We start from the raw sequence: 22,404 nt of genomic DNA, 5'->3' as shown, positions 1-22,404 counted from the left end.
GGACTTATCAGTCTCAGACCCATTAACCTGAGGACTTATCAGCCTCAGACCCATTAACCTGAGGACTTATCAGCCTCAGACCCATTAAATGAAGGACTTATCAGCCTCAGACCCATTAAATGAAGGACTTATCAGCCTCAGACCCATTAACCTGAGGACTTATCAGCCTCAGCCCCATTAACCCTGATGACTTAGTATGAAATGACATTCCATGGGGGAAGTGAGTCCTGCAATCCCTGAAAATGCAGTGTTTCCACCTCTGGTGATTCTAGGTGATGGAACCTATTATCTAGCATAACTAAGAAGCTTAAGGACCTCAGGGGATACAAAACATGAGGCACTGCAACAACAAACACAATCTTTTTTTGCTTGGAAGTGGTATGAAAGCAAAGCATGTTCGCATTAGCCAGAGGCTAGTTGACCATAGACCTGTTGAATTTGAGAGAGTGATCCCTAGACATTTGAAACAGAGAAAATAAATAATAATACCAAGTGGGATTGTGTGTCCCTTTAGGAAAAAGTGTTGATTTTTTCTTTATTTAGTTGCCAGTCAAGTTGTTTTAACATGCAACATTTGACTGTAGTTGTGGATAGGAGGCAGCAATGAGCCTTTGTTCGTATCTTTTTAAGTAGAAAGTAATTAGACTAGGGTTGTTTTGATGGGAAATGTTTGAGTTTTAACGTAATAAAAGCAGGAAACAGGCATGTTGAAAATGCTTCCCAAAGGGGAATGCCAGCCCAGCACCTATAGAATAGCACATTAGAAGCCCAGTCAATTTGGTTCTGTCAATACTCAGGGCCACTTTAGACCTCATTTGCATCTTGTTTGAGCAGAAGGATTGTGAAGGCTTAATGATGGTGGCCAAGGTGGAACAGTCCCCTCTTTTCTGGGGTGCAATTCACACCCTGCTCGAGTTCCCAGAACACCTTGGAGTGCTCCTGGCTCTTATCACGCTGATGCTACTGGGGCCATGATGGATGAACTACAGCCCAGCCACACCCACAGTCCACCAACACTCTCAGGGTGGGTGGGAGGCTGTCAGCTGAGAACAATGTGTATGCGGTTACCAACACTTAACCCATCCATCATCCCAATTACACTGCTAATCAACTCCATATTACACTCACACAGAGGATAAACTGATTCTAGACCATTTGTAGCCTACTGTATAAAGTCCCCAGTAAATGCTGCTACATTCCAAATCTATTGCCTAAGTGGTGAATGAGTTTCAGCTTAACTTGAGTTTGTCTTGTAATGACACTTGGTAGGTCATGAGGGTCAGTATGTGAATGTTCTAGAGTTGGTGTCTTGGTTGACCTGTTGAACTGTCTGATAATGACTTTAACTTGCGTGGCGGGCTGATGCTGGCACTGCCGGCGGGCTGACGCTGGCACTGCCGGCGGGCTGACGCTGGCACTGCCAGCAGGCACAGCTAACATCAGCCTTCTGGGAAATATCAGCCGTCCACCTTCTAAAAAAAAAATAAAAAATAAAAAAATCTCTGTGGAAAATATTTGGAGGTGCTTTATTTCAGCCAGCACTTCAAAGGCCAAAGCTGGCAGAGGGAGGGAGGGAGGGAGAGAGGGGAGCAGACTTTTTGTTGCAGCGTTAAGTGGAGAGAGAAAGTGGTCTAAGTCACGAATGTGTCCTTGAAGAAGTTAGTCCAAAATGTAGGAACACACAAGTTCAGAACTCGTCCAAGTGTGTGTCATGCTTTAATGCAAGACTGGTTTTGACAGTCTCTAAGAGTCTGTGAACCGGGGGCCATTTTAGGTTAACAAGGACCCGCTTTTTGCTGTTTGGGTTCTGTTACCAAAGCAACACATCAAGGCCCTTTGCTTTGTCCCATCAGTCCATCCTTTATATTCTCAGCTCTCGCTGAACTTCGCTTAATGTGACAAAGTGTTTATCCCAATCTACCAAATATGGATAACTCTCTGCATGTTTTGGTGCCTTTGTCATTGATGCGCAAGGGCCCCAAACATTACGTTGCAGCTAGCAACCCAGTAAACAATGTATGGAGCCAGGAATAGTTGCATGTACCTTGAGTTGATCAGGATGTTACTGGGGGAGTGACTGTATGTGGCGTCTAGATCTGGGGTAATATTCCCTTAGAGAGGCAGGATGTCCAGGCAGTAACATGTGAAGATCCTGTTGATGGTTTTTCATGAGGAATGATTCATCAGATTAGTGGACCATGAGCAGCCCTGAGCTTTAACAACTCTCTCTTTCGCTGGATACTGTAACACTGTGGGTCTGGTTAACTCCTTAGGGTTCCTTACTACTTAGGAACATTATTAGTGTTCACAACTGGAGCTTGTGATTTAGGTGTGTTTTAACATTGTCCCTGTTCCTTTATATCTCTGCCAGTGCGCCTAATTACTGTGTGTTTGTGTCCTGGCTGCTTGATTCTCTTCCTGCTAGTCTTCTTCCATCTTTCTTGGTTTACATGAGGCTCTGTGTCTTCTGCACCTCAAGCCCTGGACAGCTCAGGAGCAAATTGCCTTAGATGAGTCCTGGGAGGTGTCAGATTGAGTTCCCCTGTCACCTCTGAAGTTCACTGTACAGATGTAATCTAAGGAGTCATGTATGGACTGTACTGGTCTGAACTGGTCTGGACTGGACTGTACAGTACTGCAACCACTGACTGAGGTATGCTGGGTATTATTACTTTTAGTTTTCTATTAGTTCTCTATTTTCTTTCTCTCTGCATTGTTGGGAAGGGCCCATAAGTAAGTTAGTCTACTCTTGTTGTTTGCGAAGCATGTGACAAATACAATTTGATTTGATTAAGGACGATCCAGTTGACAAAGGTACACTAGGATGATCCAGCTGCCTGTCTGCCTGTCTGCCTGTCTGCCTGTCTGTGTGTGTCTGTCTGTGTGTGTCTGTCTGTGTCTGTCTGTGTCTGTCTGTCTGTCTGTCTGTCTGTCTGTCTGTCTGTCTGTCTGTCTGTCTGTCTGTCTGTCTGTCTGTCTGTCTGTCTGTCTGTCTGTCTGTCTGTCTGTCTGTCTGTCTGTCTGCCTGCCTGCCTGCCTGCCTGCCTGTCTCCCTGCCTGCCTGTCTCCCTGCCTGCCTGCCCTTTCAAAAATAAACCATCTTGAAGTATACAGACACGTCCGGAGAAAATATGAAATATTCTTGTCAGTTGTGCTGAGTCAGAAGTGCGTGTCCTTCAGCTGGGAACTCATCCGGTAATTAAAATATTTAGAAAACCAAAGTCCCAGTGAGATGTTGCCTATCCTGCTCACACTGCCTCATAAACAATAGAAAACAGCACAGAATGTTGCTGTCATCTTCACTTTGGCAATCTTTGTTCACCCAGCGAATTGTAATGCATTCCATGAGTCATCATCAGGACAGTGATGAAGTGGTGTCTCTTAAGGTTGAAGATACTGAGCGGTGCTTGATCTGAAAGGTGATGTGGCATACACTGCTTTCGGAAAGTATTCAGACCACATGACTTTTCCCACATTTTGTTACGTTACAGCCTTATTCTAAAATGTATTAAATAAATAAAAATCCTTGTCAATCTATACACAATACCCCATAATGACAAAGCAAAAACAGATTTTTAGACGTTTTTGATAATGTATTAAAAATAAAAAACAGATACCTTATTTACATAAGTATTCAGACCCTTTGCTACGAGATTTGTAATTGAGCTCAGGTGCATCCTGTTTCCATTGATCATCCTTGAGATGTTTCTACAACTTGACTGGAGTCCACCTGTGGTAAATTCAATTGATTGGACATGATTTGGAAAGGCACACACTTGTCTATATAAGGTCCCACAGTTGACAGTGCATGTCAGATGAAAAACCAAGCCATGACGTCGAAGGAATTGTCCGTAGAGCTCCGAGACAGCATTATTTTGAGGCACAGATTTGGGGAAGGATACCAAAAAATATCTGCAGCATTGAAGGTCCCCAAGAACACAGTGGCCTCTGTCATTCTTAAATGGAAGAAGTTTGGAACCACCAAGAGTCTTCCTAGAGCTGGCCGCCCGGCCAAACTGAGCAATCGGGGGAGAAGGGCCTTGGTCAGGGAGGTGACTAAGAACCCGATGGTCACTCTGACAGAGCTCTATAATTCCTCTGTTGAGATGGGAGAACCTTCTAGAAGGACAACCATATCTGCAGCACTCCACCAATCAGGCCTTTATGGTAGAGCGGCAAGATGGAAGCCACTCCTTAGTAAAAGGCACCACTTGGAGTTTGCCAAAAGGCGTTGACAACCAAACACAATTCAATATCCAGGTTGTTGACAAATTAATAATTGATATGATGGATTCATATCTCCATCTCAAACAAAAATATATTTTAGACAACTGGACTATTCTTATACATATAGGCCTCTATGCATTGGCTATTTTTAGTTGAATTCTGGGTTGAATTGAAACAATAGCTGTTGACAACTTTACAAATGCTGTATGGTCCTAAATAGCCTCATTGATGATATGACTGTTAAAGTTTAGTTCCATTTAATTTGCTCTGTTAAACCTTCCCTTTCGAATGACTTTGACAGCAGCAGTGAATATATTTAGTTATTAAGAGATCTCTCAATCATTATTCTCACGATAGCACATTGGAAGTAGTCGGTGACAAATATCATGTCTTAGCTGGATGGGAGACCAAATGAATAGCTGTAGATAGATCAACTTCCAGTAGGAGGTGCTGCCCTGCCTATTGTATCTTTTATATTGGATAAAGCGTTAAAGATCTGACATTGTTTCAAAGGTACAAATTCAACTTCAGGTTTGTCTGTGTTGAAAATGGGTTATGATGATGACATGACCCCGTGGTTGACACTCTCAAAACAAGAGGTGATGACCTTTTTAAAATCCAATGTATTTTCCACATAGATGGCACGTCACAATACTTGACAAATGACGTTGAAACAATGTTGATTCAATCAGTTTTTGCTCACTGGGTTTGGCTGCTTGGTTATATATTTTCCTCTCGGTTGGTGTGCGAGTCCTCACTTAATGTATTTAAAGTGAAGCTCAAGTCTTGTTTATTTGCAGTCATGGTGGCTGCCTTGCAATTATTACCATTAACTACCTCTAGTTTAAAGATGTTTGCCAAGCAAAAGTGATCTATTGACTCTGCCTAAACAGGTTGTGTAGGTGTCTATTGTATTGGGTTTGAAGTGGCACTGTTCACATAGCTGTTAGGGATGATTTGTCACCTTAAGAATTCAGTGATGTCTGTGTCCAGTGATGTCTAGTGATGTCTGTGTCCAGTGATGTCTAGTGATGTCTGTGTCCAGTGATGTCTAGTGATGTCTGTGTCCAGTGATGTCTAGTGATGTCTGTGTCCAGTGATGTCCAGTGATGTCTGTGTCCAGTGATGTCCAGTGATGTCTGTGTCCAGTGATGTCTGTGTCCAGTGATGTCTAGTGATGTCTGTGTCCAGTGATGTCCAGTGATGTCTGTGTCCAGTGATGTCTGTGTCCAGTCGTGTGTGTCTACGTGTGTGTGTGTGTGTGTGTGTGTGTGTGTGTGTGTGTGTGTGTGTGTGTGTGTGTGTGTGTGTGTGTGTGTGTGTGAATCAACACCCTTGTGGAGGAGATGAAAGGCAGATGGAATATTTGATTCCTCAGACTTGTGATTGGGTTACAAACTATACAAGCAATACTAACCATACTAACTATACAAACCATACTAACCATACTAACCAAACCATACTAACTAACCATACTAACTATACAAACCATACTAACTACTAAAACCATACTAACTATACTAACCATACAAACCATACTAACTATACTAACCATACAAACTATACTAACCATACAAACCATACTAACTATACAAACCATACTGACTATTACAAACTATACTAACCATACAAACCATACTAACTATACAAACCATACTGACTATTACAAACCATACTAACTATACAAACCATACTAACTATACAAACCATACTAACTATACAAACCATACTAACTATACAAACCATACTAACTATACAAACCATACTAACTATACAAACCATACTAACTATACAAACCATACTAACCAGACTAACCATACAAACCAGACTAACCATACAAACCAGACTAACCATACTAACCATACTGACTATACAAACCATACTGACTATACAAACCATACTGACTATACAAACCATACTGACTATACAAACCATACTGACTATACAAACCATACTGACTATACACACCATACTAACTATACAAACCATACTAACTATACAAACCATACAAACCAGACTAACCATACAAACCATACAAATCATCAAATCAAATCAAATCAAATTTATTTATATAGCCCTTCGTACATCAGCTGATATCTCAAAGTGCTGTACAGAAACGCAGCCTAAAACCCCAAACAGCAAACAATGCAGGTGTAAAAGCACGGTGGCTAGGAAAAACTCCCTAGAAAGGCCAAAACCTAGGAAGAAACCTAGAGAGGAACCGGGCTATGTGGGGTGGCCAGTCCTCTTCTGGCTGTGCCGGGTAGAGATTATAACAGAACATGACCAAGATGTTCAAATGTTCATAAATGACCAGCATGGTCAAATAATAATAAGGCAGAACAGTTGAAACTGGAGCAGCAGCACAGTCAGGTGGACTGGGGACAGCAAGGAGCCATCATGTCAGGTAGTCCTGGGGCACGGTCCTAGGGCTCAGGTCCTCCGAGAGAGAGAAAGAAAGAGAGAATTAGAGAGAGCATATGTGGGGTGGCCAGTCCTCTTCTGGCTGTGCCGGGTGGAGATTACAACAGAACGTGGCCAAGATGTTCAAATGTTCATAAATGACCAGCATGGTTGAATAATAGTAAGGCAGAACAGTTGAAACTGGAGCAGGAGCATGGCCAGGTGGACTGGGGACAGCAAGGAGTCCTCATGTCAGGTAGTCCTGGGACATGGTCCTAGGGCCCAGGCCAGTTGAAACTGGAGCAGCAGCATGGCCAGGTGGACTGGGGACAGCAAGGAGTCATCATGTCAGGTAGTCCTGGGGCATGGTCCTAGGGCTCAGGTCCTCCGAGAGAGAGAAAGAAAGAGAGAAGGAGAGAATTAGAGAACGCACACTTAGATTTACACAGGACACCGAATAGGACAGGAGAAGTACTCCAGATAAACAAACTGACCCTAGCCCCCCGACACATAAACTACTGCAGCATAAATACTGGAGGCTGAGACAGGAGGGGTCAGGAGACACTGTGGCCCCATCCGAGGACACCCCCGGACAGGGCCAAACAGGAAGGATATAACCCCACCCACTTTGCCAAAGCACAGCCCCCACACCACTAGAGGGAAATCTTCAACCACCAACTTACCATCCTGAGACAAGGCCGAGTATAGCCCACAAAGATCTCCGACACGGTACAACCCAAGGGGGGGGGGGAGGAAACCCAGACAGGCCGACCACAATAGTGAATCAACCCACCCAGGTGACGCACCCCCCCCCCAGGGACGGCACGAGAGAGCCCCAGCAAGCCAGTGACTCAGCCCCCGTAACAGGGTTAGAGGCAGAGAATCCCAGTGGAAAAAGGGGAACCGGCCAGGCAGAGACAGCAAGGGTGGTTCGTTGCTCCAGAGCCTTTCCGTTCACCTTCCCACTCCTGGGCCAGACTACACTCAATCATATGACCCACTGAAGAGATGAGTCTTCAGTAAAGACTTAAAGGTTGAGACCGAGTTTGCGTCTCTGACATGGGTAGGCAGACCGTTCCATAAAAATGGAGCTCTATAGGAGAAAGCCCTGCCTCCAGCTGTTTGCTTAGAAATTCTAGGGACAATTAGGAGGCCTGCGTCTTGTGACCGTAGCGTACGTGTAGGTATGTACGGCAGGACCAAATCAGAGAGGTAGGTAGGAGCAAGCCCATGTAATGCTTTGTAGGTTAGCAGTAAAACCTTGAAATCAGCCCTTGCTTTGACAGGAAGCCAGTGTAGAGAGGCTAGCACTGGAGTAATATGATCAAATTTTTTGGTTCTAGTCAGGATTCTAGCAGCCGTATTTAGCACTAACTGAAGTTTATTTAGTGCTTTATCCGGTAGCCGGAAAATAGAGCATTGCAGTAGTCTAACCTAGAAGTGACAAAAGCATGGATTAATTTTTCTGCATCATTTTTGGACAGAAAGTTTCTGATTTTTGCAATGTTACGTAGATGGAAAAAAGCTGTCCTCGAAATGGTCTTGATATGTTCTTCAAAAGAGAGATCAGGGTCCAGAGTAACGCCGAGGTCCTTCACAGTTTTATTTGAGACGACTGTACAACCATTAAGATTAATTGTCAGATTCAACAGAAGAGCTCTTTGTTTCTTGGGACCTAGAACAAGCATCTCTGTTTTGTCCGAGTTTAATAGTAGAAAGTTTGCAGCCATCCACTTCCTTATGTCTGAAACACATGCTTCTAGCGAGGGCAATTTTGGGGCTTCACCATGTTTCATTGAAATGTACAGCTGTGTGTCATCCGCATAGCAGTGAAAGTTTACATTGTGTTTTCGAATAACATCCCCAAGAGGTAAAATATATAGTGAAAACAATAGTGGTCCTAAAACAGAACCTTGAGGAACACCGAAATGTACAGTTGATTTGTCAGAGGACAAACCATTCACAGAGACAAACTGATATCTTTCCGACAGATAAGACCTAAACCAGGCCAGAACATGTCCGTGTAGACCAATTTGGGTTTCCAATCTCTCCAAAAGAATGTGGTGATCGATGGTATCAAAAGCAGCACTAAGGTCTAGGAGCACGAGGACAGATGCAGAGCCTCGGTCCGATGCCATCAAAATGTCATTTACCACCTTCACAAGTGCCGTCTCAGTGCTATGATGGGGTCTAAAACCAGACTGAAGCATTTCGTATACATTGTTTGTCTTCAGGAAGGCAGTGAGTTGCTGCGCAACAGCCTTCTCTAAAATCTTTGCGAGGAATGGAAGATTCGATATAGGCCGATAGTTTTTTATATTTTCTGGGTCAAGGTTTGGCTTTTTCAAGAGAGGCTTTATTACTGCCACTTTTAGTGAGTTTGGTACACATCCAGTGGATAGAGAGCCGTTTATTATGTTCAACATAGGAGGGCCAAGCACAGGAAGCAGCTCTTTCAGTAGTTTAGTTGGAATAGGGTCCAGTATACAGCTTGAAGGTTTAGAGGCCATGATTATTTTCATCATTGTGTCAAGAGATATAGTACTAAAACACTTGAGCGTCTCTCTTGATCCTAGGTCCTGGCAGAGTTGTGCAGACTCAAGACAACTGAGGTTTGGAGGAATACGCAGGTTTAAAGAGGAGTCCGTAATTTGCTTTCTAATAATCAATCTTTTCCTCAAAGAAGTTCATGAATTTATCACTGCTAAGGTGCAAGTCATCCTCTCTTGGGGAATGCTGCTTTTTAGTTAGCTTTGCCACAGTATCAAAAAGGAATTTCGGATTGTTCTTATTTTCCTCAATTAAGTTAGAAAAATAGGACGATCGAGCAGCAGTAAGGGCTCTTCGGTACTGCACGGTACCATCCTTCCAAGCTAGTCGGAAGACTTCCAGTTTGGTGTGGCACCATTTCCGTTCCAATTTTCTGGAAGCTTGCTTCAGAGCTCGGGTATTTTCTGTGTACCAGGGAGCTAGTTTCTTATGAGACATTTTTTTAGTTTTTAGGGGTGCAACTGCATCTAGGGTATTGCGCAAGGTTAAATTGAGATCCTCAGTTAGGTGTTTAACGGATTTTTGTCCTCTGGCGTCCTTGGGTAGGCAGAGGGAGTCTGGAAGGGCATCAAGGAATCTTTGTGTTGTCTGTGAATTTATAGCACGACTTTTGATGTTCCTTGGTTGGGGTCTGAGCAGATTATTTGTTGCAATTGCAAACGTAATAAAATGGTGGTCCGATAGTCCAGGATTATGAGGAAAAACATTAAGATCCACAACATTTATTCCATGGGACAAAACTAGGTCCAGCGTATGACTGTGAGAGTGAGTGGGTCCAGAGACATGTTGGACAAAACCCACTGAGTCGATGATGGCTCCAAAAGCCTTTTGGAGTGGGTCTGTGGACTTTTCCATGTGAATATTAAAGTCACCAAAGATTAGAATATTATCTGCAATGACTACAAGGTCTGATAGGAATTCAGGGAACTCAGTGAGAAACGCTGTATATGGCCCAGGAGGCCTGTAAACAGTAGCTATAAAAAGTGATTGAGTAGGCTGCATAGATTTCATGACAAGAAGCTCAAAAGACGAAAACGTCTTTTTTTTTTTTGTAAATTGAAATTTGCTATCGTAAATGTTAGCAACACCTCCGCCTTTGCGGGATGCACGGGGGATATGGTCACTAGTGTAGCCAGGAGGTGAGGCCTCATTTAACACAGTAAATTCATCAGGCTTAAGCCATGTTTCAGTCAGGCCAATCACATCAAGATTATGATCAGTGATTAGTTCATTGACTATAATTGCCTTTGAAGTAAGGGATCTAACATTAAGTAGCCCTATTTTGAGATGTGAGGTATCATGATCTCTTTCAGTAATGACAGGAATGGAGGTGGTCTTTATCCTAGTGAGATTGCTAAGGCGAACACCGCCATGTTTAGTTTTGCCCAACCCAGGTCGAGGCACAGACACAGTCTCAATGGTGATAGCTGAGCTGACTACACTAACTATGCTAGTGGCAGACTCCACTATACTGGCAGGCTGGCTAATAGCCTGCTGCCTGGCCTGCACCCTATTTCATTGTGGAGCGAGAGGAGTTAGAGCCCTGTCTATGTTGGCAGATAAGATGAGAGCACCCCTCCAGCTAGGATGGAGTCCGTCACTCCTCAGCAGGTCAGGCTTGGTCCTGTTTGTGGGCGAGTCCCAGAAAGAGGGCCAATTATCTACAAATTCTATCTTTTGGGAGGGGCAGAAAACAGTTTTCAACCAGCGATTGAGTTGTGAGACTCTGCTGTAGAGCTCATCACTCCCCCTAACTGGGAGGGGGCCAGAGACAATTACTCGATGCCGACACATCTTTCTAGCTGATATGCACGCAGAAGCTATGTTGCGCTTGGTGATCTCTGACTGTTTCATCCTAACATCGTTGGTGCCGACGTGGATAACAATATCTCTATACTCTCTACACTCGCCAGTTTTAGCTTTAGCCAGCACCATCTTCAGATTAGCCTTAACGTCGGTAGCCCTGCCCCCGGGTAAACAGTGTATGATCGCTGGATGATTCGCTTTAAGTCTAATACTGCGGGTAATGGAGTCGCCAATGACTAGAGTTTTCAATTTGTCAGAGCTAATGGTGGGAAGCTTCGGCGTCTCAGACCCCGTAACGGGAGGAGTAGAGACCAGAGAAGACTCGGCCTCTGACACCGACCCGCTGCTTAATGGGGAGAACCGGTTGAAAGTTTCTGTCTGCTGAATGAGCGACACCGGTTGAGCGTTCCTACAGCATTTCCTTCCAGAAACCGTGAGAAAGTTGTCCGGCTGCGGGGACTGTGCCAGGGGATTTATACTACTATCTGTACTTACTGGTGGCACAGACGCTGTTTCATCCTTTCCTACACTGAAATTACCCTTGCCTAACGATTGCGTCTGAAGCTGGGCTTGCAGTACAGCTATCCTCGCCGTAAGGCGAGCACAGCGGCTGCAATTAGAAGGCATCATGTTAATGTTACTACTTAGCTTCGGCTGTTGGAGGTCCTGACGAATCGTGTCCAGATAAAGCGTCCGGAGTGAAAAAGTCGAGGAAAAAATAAATATATGAACGGTAATTAAAAAGTGAAACCCGTAAAGTTGTCAGGTAGCAAAATAGGTTGGCAACAAAACGCACAGCAATTCGAAAACAAGCCTGCAAGTTGTGACCGGATCATACTAACTATACTAACCATACTGACTATACAAACCATACAAACCATAAAACCATACTAACTATACAAACTATACAAACCAGACAAACCAGACAAACCATACAAACCATACAAACCATACGAATCATACTAACTATACAAACCATACTAACTATACAAACCATACAAACCAGACTAACCATACAAACCATACAAATCATACTAACTATACTAACCATACTAACCATACTGACTATACAAACCATACTAACTATACAAACCATACTAACTATACAAACCATACTAACTATACAAACCATACTAACTATACAAACCATACTGACTATACTAACCATACTAACTATTACAAACCATACAAACCATACTGACTATACTAACCATACTAACTATTACAAACCATACAAACCATACTAACTATACAGACCATACTAACTATACTAACCATACTAACTATACAGACCATACTAACTATACTAACTATACTAACCATACTAACTATACAAACCATACTAACTATACTAACTATACTAACCATACAAACTATACTAACTATACTAACTATACTAACTATACTAACTATACAAACCATACAAGCCATACTGACTATACTAACCATACTAACTAACCATACTAACCATACTAACCATACAAACCATACTAACCATACTAACCATACTAACCATACTAACTATACTAACCATACAAACTATACTAACCATACTAACCATACAAACTATACTAACCATACTAACTATACTAACTATACAAACCATACAAGCCATACTAACTATACTAACCATACTGACTATACTAACCATACAAACCACACAAACCATGGTAACTCTGCTAACCATACATGCCATACTAAGTATACTAAGTATACTAACTATACTAAGTATACTAACTATACTAACTATACTAACTATACTAACCATACAAACTATACTAGCCATACTACATATACTAACCATACTAACCATACACGCTATACTAACCATACTACCATACTAACTATTACTAACCATACTAACTATTACTAACCATACAAGCCATACTAACTATACAAACCATACTAACCACACAAACCACACTAACCATACTAACTATACAAACCATACAAACCATACAAGCTATACTGACCATACTAATCATACTAACCATACTAACCATACAAGCCATACAAACCATACAAGCCATACTAACTATACTAACCATGCAAACCATACTAACTATACCAGCCATACAAACCATACTAACCATACAAACCATACTATGCATACAACCCATACAAACCATACTAACCATACAAACCTCCCTATTTGATCTGTCACAAGTTTTGTAATTTTGTCATTTTTATTAGGATCCCCATTAGCTAACGCCATAGTGCTTGCTAATCTTCCTGGGGTCCAACACCAATTAACAAGACATTACAAACAACCACAATCAAGACTTCACAAACATTCAACAAGTAGACAATACAGATAACAATGAAACAGTGTTCAAACAGGAAAGCACACTTATGTTCTGGAAAAGAAGAGAGGACTGTGTTAGGGAGGGAAGGAGGGAGCAATGGCTAAAGTTCCACCCTGGAAACCACCAATATCCCGATAAGAGCCTTAGAAAAACATTGCATCAGCTGCAAAAAGTCTCACATGTCTTGTAGTTTGGAAATACGTTTGATGATTGCCATCATTCCATGGCATGTGCAGATTTGTACAGGAAAATAAATCATTCTAAATGGCCACTCCAATATGAACATGATAACTCTACAATGTTTGCTATGTTAACTGGCAAATGTACAACGACGTGTCACGTGTGTACTGTAATATGGTCATGTAAGGGCATTAGGAAGAGTGTGCTCAATCAGTTCTGCCCACGTTCATCCTTATACAATGGAAATGAAAGACATTATAATGTTCAATCAAATTCAATGGCCGTGTACATACATTCCTACCTACTGCTCTGCTTTATCTCAGGAGCCGGTGTGCTGAATGACAATGTCCAAGTATTGTGTGGAAGATTATGCTCGGCAAAGGTCTGCATTTTCCACTGATGAAAAATCTTTGTCAAATAGTCCCGAGCTCCAGAGGAGGAACTCAATTAAGATTCCAACCATGGTTCAGAGACTTGAGAAGGAAATGGAGCATGCCTATCTGCTGTAGAAGACCAGACGACTGTGGCTTTGAGGAAAATAACACGAGGTTACAGCAGGAAACGCATTGTGAAGCGAAGCGTTAGATGGAAAAAGAGAGGGAGACTGTTTGTGTATTTATTCACTTTTTTTTCTTCTTGCATGGATTTGAATGGGCTTTGGGGGCCTTTTTGGTACGTGTCACCCGATATGTCGTTCGTGCAACATGATGTTCCTGGGCCATAAGAAATGTGTTTTGCTGTCCAGTTGGTCGGTGTGTACCAATAAAGTGCTCCTCTAAGTGATTTAGCCCGAGGTAAAATAAAACGTTTCTGTCAGCTTTGGGCCCAGACTAGTTGGTTCAGTGGTTTAAAGGCCTTGATTGGATGGGTTGGCCTGGGTTGGGGGGCAGGGGCATTGTGAGGCCCTGAACACCTGTTGTTTGGATTGCCACCATATCCCTCATACAAATAAAAACAAACAATTACCAGCAGGCTTGTAGATTTGTGACCCTCACACATTGGCACTTAAAGGAGCCTGAAAGAAGCCGGTTTAATTGAGTTCGTTGTGTTGCGATTCCTGATTATAATCCCACATTTTTCACACCGACAGTTCCTGGGAACAGTGAAGGATGGATATAAGAGAGGAGAGATTGGAGAGCGAGTGAGAATGAAAGCTGGGTTATCGGAGGGGAGAAAGAATAAGAGTGAAATAGTGTTGTGTGGGAGTGAGAGAGAGATTTGGAGAGAGAGGTGAGTAAGAGAGAGCGAGAAGGTGAGAGGGTAATAGAATGAGCATAAAGGGTGAGAGAGAGAGGGAGGGTGAGCGAGAAAGTGAGGGTGAGAGAGAAATATCAGCACGAGAGAGAACATAGAGAGGTTGAGAGAGAGGAACCAGGAGCGTGAAGTAGAGGCAGTAGTCTGTCAGGCCCCTGTCCCCTCTAAAGACATAGTATGGCTCCCATTAGAGCTCTTTATGTGCAGAGCTGGGGAAGCCTTTTGAAATCCAGTATGCCTTTAAATCAGATGTATAAATGTTTACGTATATTATGAGAAACACACTGAACCCAACGTCAGGAGCCCAGGCTCTGTGTGTGTGTGTGTGTGTTTTTTTTATTTAACTTGGCAAGTTAAGAACAAATTCTTATTTACAATGACGGCCTACCCCAGCCAAACCCGGACGACACTTGGCCAATTGTGTGCTGCCCAATGGGACTCCCAATCACAGCCGGTTGCTCTCTCTCTCTCTATGTGGAAATATACCAATAAACATACAGGAAATAAGTCAGAATCCATATTGTATGTACATTAACAATCTGAGAAGTAGTTAAAACCGATACAGTGGGAGAAAAAAGTATTTAGTCAGCCACCAATTGTGCAAGTTCTCCCACTTAAAAAGATGAGAGGCCTGTAATTTTCATCATAGGTACACTTCAACTATGACAGACAAAATGAGAAAAAAAATCCAGAAAATCACAATGTTGGATTTTTAATGAATTTATTTGCAGATTATGGTGGAAAATAAGTATTTGGTCACCTACAAACAAGCAAGAAGTAGTTTAAATAGATGTAGTTTAAATAGATATACATTCTGAGAAGTAGTTAAAACAGATATATACATTCTGAGAAGTAGTTAAAACAGATATATACATTCTGAGAAGTAGTTAAAACCGATATATGCATTCTGAGAAGTAATTAACCGATATATGCATTCTGAGAAGTAATTAAAACAGATATATACATTCTGAGAAGTAGTTAAAACAGATATATACATTCTGAGAAGTAGTTAAAACAGAGAAATAGTCTGGAAACTAGATAAGCTTTGTGGTCTTGTATGTCTTCCATTTCCTAATAATTGCTCCCACAGTTGATTTCTTCAAACCAAGCTGCTTAGCCATTGCAGATTCAGTCTTCCCAGCCTGGTGCAGGTCTACAATTTTGTTTCTGGTGTCCTTTGACAGCTCTTTGGTCTTGGCCATAGTGAAGTTTGGAGTGTGACTGTTTGAGGTCGTGGACAGGTGTCTTTTATACTGATAACAAGTTCTAACAGGTGCCATTAATACAGGTAACGAGTGGAGGACAAGGGAGCCTCTTAAAGAAGGTCTGTGAGAGCCAGAAATCTTGCTTGTTTGTAGGTGACCAAATACTTATTTTCCACCATAATTTGCAAATAAATTCATTAAAAATCCTACAATGTGATTTTCTGGATTTTATTTCTCATTCTGTCTTAGTTGAAGTGTACCTATGATGAAAATTACAGGCCTCTCTCATCTTTTTAAGTGGGAGAACTTGCACAATTGGTGGCTGACTAAATACTTTTTTGCCCCACTGTATATACATTCTGAGAAGTAATTAAAACAGATATATACATTCTGAGTAGTAGTTAAAACAGATATATACATTTTGAGAAGTAATTAAAACAGATATATACATTTTGAGAAGTAGTTAAAAGAGATATATATATTCTGAGAAGTAGTTAAAACCGATATATACATTCTGAGAAGTAGTTAAAACAGATGTAGTTTAAATAGATATATACATTTTGAGAAGTAGTTAAAAGAGATATATACATTCTGAGAAGTAGTTAAAACAGATATATACATTCTGAGAAGTAGTTAAAACAGATATATACATTCTGAGAAGTAGTTAAAACAGATGTAGTTAAAACAGATATATACATTCTGAGAAGTAGTTAAGAGATATATACATTCTGAGAAGTAGTTAAAACAGATGTAGTTTAAATAGATATATACATTTTGAGAAGTAGTTAAAAGAGATATATACATTGAGAAGTAGTTAAAACAGATATATACATTCTGAGAAGTAGTTAAAACCGATATATACATTCTGAGAAGTAGTTAAAACAGATGTAGTTTAAACCGATATATACATTCTGAGAAGTAGTTAAAACATATATACATTCTGAGAAGTAGTTAAAACAGATATATACATTCTGAGAAGTAGTTAAAACCGATATATACATTCTGAGAAGTAGTTAAAACAGATGTAGTTTAAACCGATATATACATTCTGAGAAGTAGTTTAAACCGATATATACATTCTGAGAAGTAGTTAAAACAGATATATACATTCTGAGAAGTAGTTAAAACAGATATATACATTCTGAGAAGTAGTTAAAACAGATGTAGTTTAAATAGGTATATACATTCTGAGAAGTAGTTAAAACAGATATATACATTCTGAGAAGTAGTTAAAAGAGATATATACATTCTGAGTAGTAGTTAAAACAGATATATACATTTTGAGAAGTAGTTAAAACAGATGTAGTTTAAATAGATATATACATTTTGAGAAGTAGTTAAAACAGATATATACATTCTGAGAAGTAGTTAAAACAGATGTAGTTTAAATAGATATATACATTTTGAGAAGTAGTTAAAAGAGATATATACATTGAGAAGTAGTTAAAACAGATGTAGTTTAAATAGATATATACATTTTGAGAAGTAGTTAAAAGAGATATATACATTGAGAAGTAGTTAAAACCGATATATACATTCTGAGAAGTAGTTAAAAGAGATATATACATTCTGAGAAGTAGTTAAAACAGATGTAGTTTAAATAGATATATACATTTTGAGAAGTAGTTAAAAGAGATATATACATTCTGAGAAGTAGTTAAAACAGATGTAGTTTAAACCGATATATACATTCTGAGAAGTAGTTTAAACCGATATATACATTCTGAGAAGTAGTTTAAACCGATATATACATTCTGAGAAGTAGTTAAAACAGATATATACATTCTGAGAAGTAGTTAAAACAGAGAAATAGTCTGGAAACTAGATAAGCTTTTGGCTCCGGAGAGAAAAACAACCCCAAATTCTGAAAGACCCATCAGAAGTGACTTGAAGTAGCAAGCTCTCTCAAACAGAAATGTCTATTTGTTATAGCTCTTTCTCATGCTCCAGCCATGTCCTACATACACATAGTCAGTATGGACTGTGTACAATACACACTGACATAGTTAGGACAGGCTTATGCAAACATACACACATATACATGGACGCACATACACGCGCGCACCCACACACACCAGGCCCTGGTGTGTTTGAGGTTTGAGCACAGGCTCCTGGAGGGGCCCTCTTTGCCCAGTCAGGTAAGGAGTGTCTGAGATTGAAGGATTTGTCCCGCAGCATCTTAGGTAGACGGCACAGGTCAGAGAGAGACAGAAGAGAGGGTGGGGACCTGCTCTGCTCTGCTCCACATCTCCAGGGCAATCCTACACAGGGAACCTCAGCAATACCGTCCTCTATGGCAGGGGTGGCTACTCCAGTCCTCCAGGGCCTGATTGGTGTCACACTGTTTCTCCGTCCCTAGCAAACACAGCTGATTCATCAAATTGCACTCTGACATGAAGATCATGATTAGGTGATTATTGGAGTCAGGTGTATTAGATGGGGCTGGGGCAAAACTGGGACACTAATCATGCCCTCGAGGACTGGAATTGCCCAGCCCTGCTCTGTGGAGAGAGAACTGGCGAGAGAACTGATAGACTGAACAGGATTATGAAGATGAGTGATTATCCTTCTAACCTCTTTCTCTCTCTCTTTCTCTTTCTCTTTCTCTTTCTCTCTTTCTCTTACTCTCTTTCTCTCTCTCCCTCACTTTCTTTCTCTTGCTTTCTCACTCTCTCTCTCCTTCTCTCAGGGATTTGGACAGGAATAACATCACCAGGATCTCTAAAGTGGACTTCTCTGGCATCAAGAACCTGCGAGTTCTGTAAGCACTCTCTGCCCTTCACAAATAATATGCATGATAATGTCAATAAAACACAGTAACATAGATATTTTCTGTCAGTTGACATGTATAGCTCAGTAATAGATGTGTTACCACTAAGTATGGGCTCAGTCATGTTTCTTCATTGTATTCAGTAGTGTCATTAGGGAAACATTTAAAGAAACAGTGTATAGTGATTAAGTAGGTCATTTAGAATGTAATATGTTTATGTTTAACTGATGGTGAATATAGGGGAATAGTCTTTATAGCCATCTGAAATAACCAAGCATAATTACAACATTTTGACATGGTTAAAAAGCATAGTATTTGGACCTTTTACCTGGTAATGACATGCAGTAAAATACTCCAACTTCTCTCACCACCATCACTCTGATGATTTTCAAAGGACTCATCTGTTTGGAGATGTCCTGATGGACTCGATGGGCTTCCTCTTTCCTCCCCTCTCTGCTGAATAGAGAGTGTGTGTGACTGTGCTGAACTAATGACTGTAATCTAAGGACATCTCTGTGCTGTTTACCTCCTGAATAAGAGCCTGTAAAAGGATGGGGTGGAGATAAAAAGAAACGGCAAACGAAAGTGCCCAAGGAGTTGGTAATAAGCAGTGTCTGTCCTGCAGTACTGTCAGCCGAGTCCACTGCCTGTTTAATGTGGTTCATGGTTAGCAGGACTGACGTTTCCTACTCCAAACCATGTGGATGTAAAGGGCCTTCGGAAGCTCAGAGTAAGAGAGCCTTATCTAGGAGGGAGAGAGAATAGCATGTGAGGGGTGATTACCTCTGTGATTCACTTCATCTACACACGGTACACACGGTACACACACACACACACACACACACACACACACACACACACACACACACACACACACACACACACACACACACACACACACACACACACACACACACACACACACACACACACACACACACACACACACACACACACACACACACACACACACACACACACACACACACACTGAATGGTTTTACCCTTGAATTCCGTGGTCCTGTAATTTTGGGCTGTTATCTCTCTGAAACTCCCTTAATGATAGGGAATTGCTAATGGAAAATGCATTATTTCCAGAAAACAATACTATTATACTACACGATACACATGAATCCATCTGAACCAACTGGTGGGTTCGGGGAATGCGTACTTAAATATCAGTAAATCAATCAGCGTGAGTCTGATTCCCCGGTTGTGTGAATCAGATTTATAATACATCAGATCAGCATCCAAGGTACAGGCCAAATAAGGTAAATAATTCTGGGCTGAACATGTTGGACTTTGCTTTGCTAGCTCCATCTGAGGCCAATCCACTGGTATTAGAGCGGTTGGCTTTTGGCTACGCCGATGGCTAAGTCTGGAAACCTGTGGTATAAGTCTGAACAGTTCCCTATGATGAGGCCAACTGTGTCATCTCTCCTGACATACTGAAATGACAAAAACATGAATTAATGGTCCAAAAACAGCCACATATAAACATTTAAAATACCATTTATAACTGATAGCCTCCTGCCAAAAGATCGGAATTCCACATGAGATGCGTATGTTTTCTGTCTCGTGTTTCCACGTTCTACTTTTGACCTTGGCTGTGTCGAGTCGTCCTGAGTATCAGTCACTCTGGGATTCATTTTCTTCTCAAATATGTCACTCCAAATTGGTCTTAATATCCACAGACACAAATATAAACACATCATATCCATGGAGTTGTAGATATTCTGCCTTTATAATGCATCTGGAAAACCTTAGGGATCCATGACAAGATGTTCCCGGAGCAGAGGGTGGACTGACTAGAGTAATGTAGCCTTTACCCCATGTAGCCTTTACCCCATGTAGCCTTCACCCCATGTAGCCTTTACCCCATGTAGCCTTTACCCCATGTAGCCTTTACCCCATGTAGCCTTTACCCCATGTAGCCTTTACCCCATGTAGCCTTCACCCCATGTAGCCTTCACCCCATGTAGCCTTCACCCCATGTAGCCTTCACCCCATGTAGCCTTCACCCCACATGTTGTGAGAGCATGGCTTTTACCCCATGTTGTGAGAGCATGGCCTTTACCCCATGTTATGAGAGTTTGGCCTTTACCCCATGTTTTGAGAGTTTGGCCTTTACCCCATGTTGTGAGAGTATGGCCTTTACCCCATGTTGTGAGAGCATGGCCTTTACCCCATGTTGTGAGAGTATGGCCTTTACCCCATGTTGTGAGAGTATGGCCTTTACCCCATGTTGTGAGAGTATGGCCTTCAGCCCATGTTGTGAGAGTATGGCCTTCAGCCCATGTTGTGAGAGTATGGCCTTTACCCCATGTTGTGAGAGTATGGCCTTTACCCCATGTTGTGAGAGTATGGCCTTTACCCCATGTTGTGAGAGTATGGCCTTTACCCCATGTTGTGAGAGTATGGCCTTTACCCCATGTTGTGAGAGTATGGCCTTTACATGTTGTGAGAGTATGGCCTTTACCCCATGTTTTACCCCATGTTGAGAGTATGGCCTTTACCCCATGTTGTGAGAGTATGGCCTTTACCCCATGTTGTGAGAGTATGGCCTTTACCCCATGTTGTGAGAGTATGGCCTTTACCCCATGTTGTGAGAGTATGGCCATGTTGTGAGAGTATGGCCTTTACCCCATGTTGTGAGAGCATGGCCTTTACCCCATGTTGTGAGAGCTTGGCCTTTACCCCATGTTGTGAGAGCATGGCCTTTACCCCATGTTGTGAGAGCATGGCCTTTACCCCATGTTGTGAGAGCATGGCCCATGTTGTGAGAGCATGGCCTTTACCCCATGTTGTGAGAGCATGGCCTTTACCCCATGTTGTGAGAGCATGGCCTTTACCCCATGTTGTGAGAGCATGGCCTTTACCCCATGTTGTGAGAGCATGGCCTTTACCCCATGTTGTGTTGTGAGAGCATGGCCTTTACCCCATGTTGTGAGAGCATGGCCTTTACCCCATGTTGTGAGAGCATGGCCTTTACCCCATGTTGTGAGAGCATGGCCTTTACCCCATGTTGTGAGAGCATGGCCTTTACCCCATGTTGTGAGAGTATGGCCTTTACCCCATGTTGTGAGAGTATGGCCTTTACCCCATGTTGTGAGAGTATGGCCTTTACCCCATGTTGTGAGAGTATGGCCTTTACCCCATGTTGTGAGAGTTTGGCCTTTACCCCATGTTGTTGAGAGTGGCCTTTACCCCATGTTGTGAGAGTATGGCCTTTACCCATGTTGTGAGAGTATGGCCTTCAGCCCATGTTGTGAGAGTATGGCCTTCAGCCCATGTTGTGAGAGTGGCCTTCACCCCATGTTGTGAGAGTATGGCCTTTACCCATGTTGTGAGAGTATGGCCTTTACCCCATGTTGTGAGAGTATGGCCTTTACCCCATGTTGCCTTTACCCCATGTTGTGAGAGTATGGCCTTTACCCCATGTTGTGAGAGTATGGCCTTTACCCCATGTTGTGAGCCTTCAGCCCATGTTGTGAGAGTATGGCCTTCAGCCCATGTTGTGAGAGTATGGCCTTCAGCCCATGTTGTGAGAGTATGGCCTTCAGCCCATGTTGTGAGAGTATGGCCTTCAGCCCATGTTGTGAGAGTATGGCCTTCAGCCCATGTTGTGAGAGTATGGCCTTCAGCCCATGTTGTGAGCCTTCAGCCCATGTTGTGTTGAGTATGGCCTTCAGCCCATGTTGTG

The 22,404-nt window shown here is 42.0% G+C and overlaps 1 protein-coding gene across 1 annotated transcript in view; it reads left to right on the top strand.

Annotated features, from left to right (window-relative positions):
• The window catches only part of LOC124010774 (slit homolog 3 protein-like), a 444,233-nt gene that overhangs the window by 4,117 nt on the left and 417,712 nt on the right, over positions 1-22,404 (top strand). The window contains exon 3 of the mRNA XM_046323430.1: positions 18,621-18,692. Within this exon, the coding sequence (XP_046179386.1) occupies positions 18,621-18,692 (72 nt within the window). The remainder of the gene's footprint in view (positions 1-18,620; positions 18,693-22,404) is intronic.

The sequence above is a fragment of the Oncorhynchus gorbuscha genome, linkage group LG23, assembly GCF_021184085.1.
Source record: "Oncorhynchus gorbuscha isolate QuinsamMale2020 ecotype Even-year linkage group LG23, OgorEven_v1.0, whole genome shotgun sequence".
Taxonomy (NCBI): domain Eukaryota; kingdom Metazoa; phylum Chordata; class Actinopteri; order Salmoniformes; family Salmonidae; genus Oncorhynchus; species Oncorhynchus gorbuscha.
This window is presented reverse-complemented; position numbering and strand designations above follow the sequence as displayed.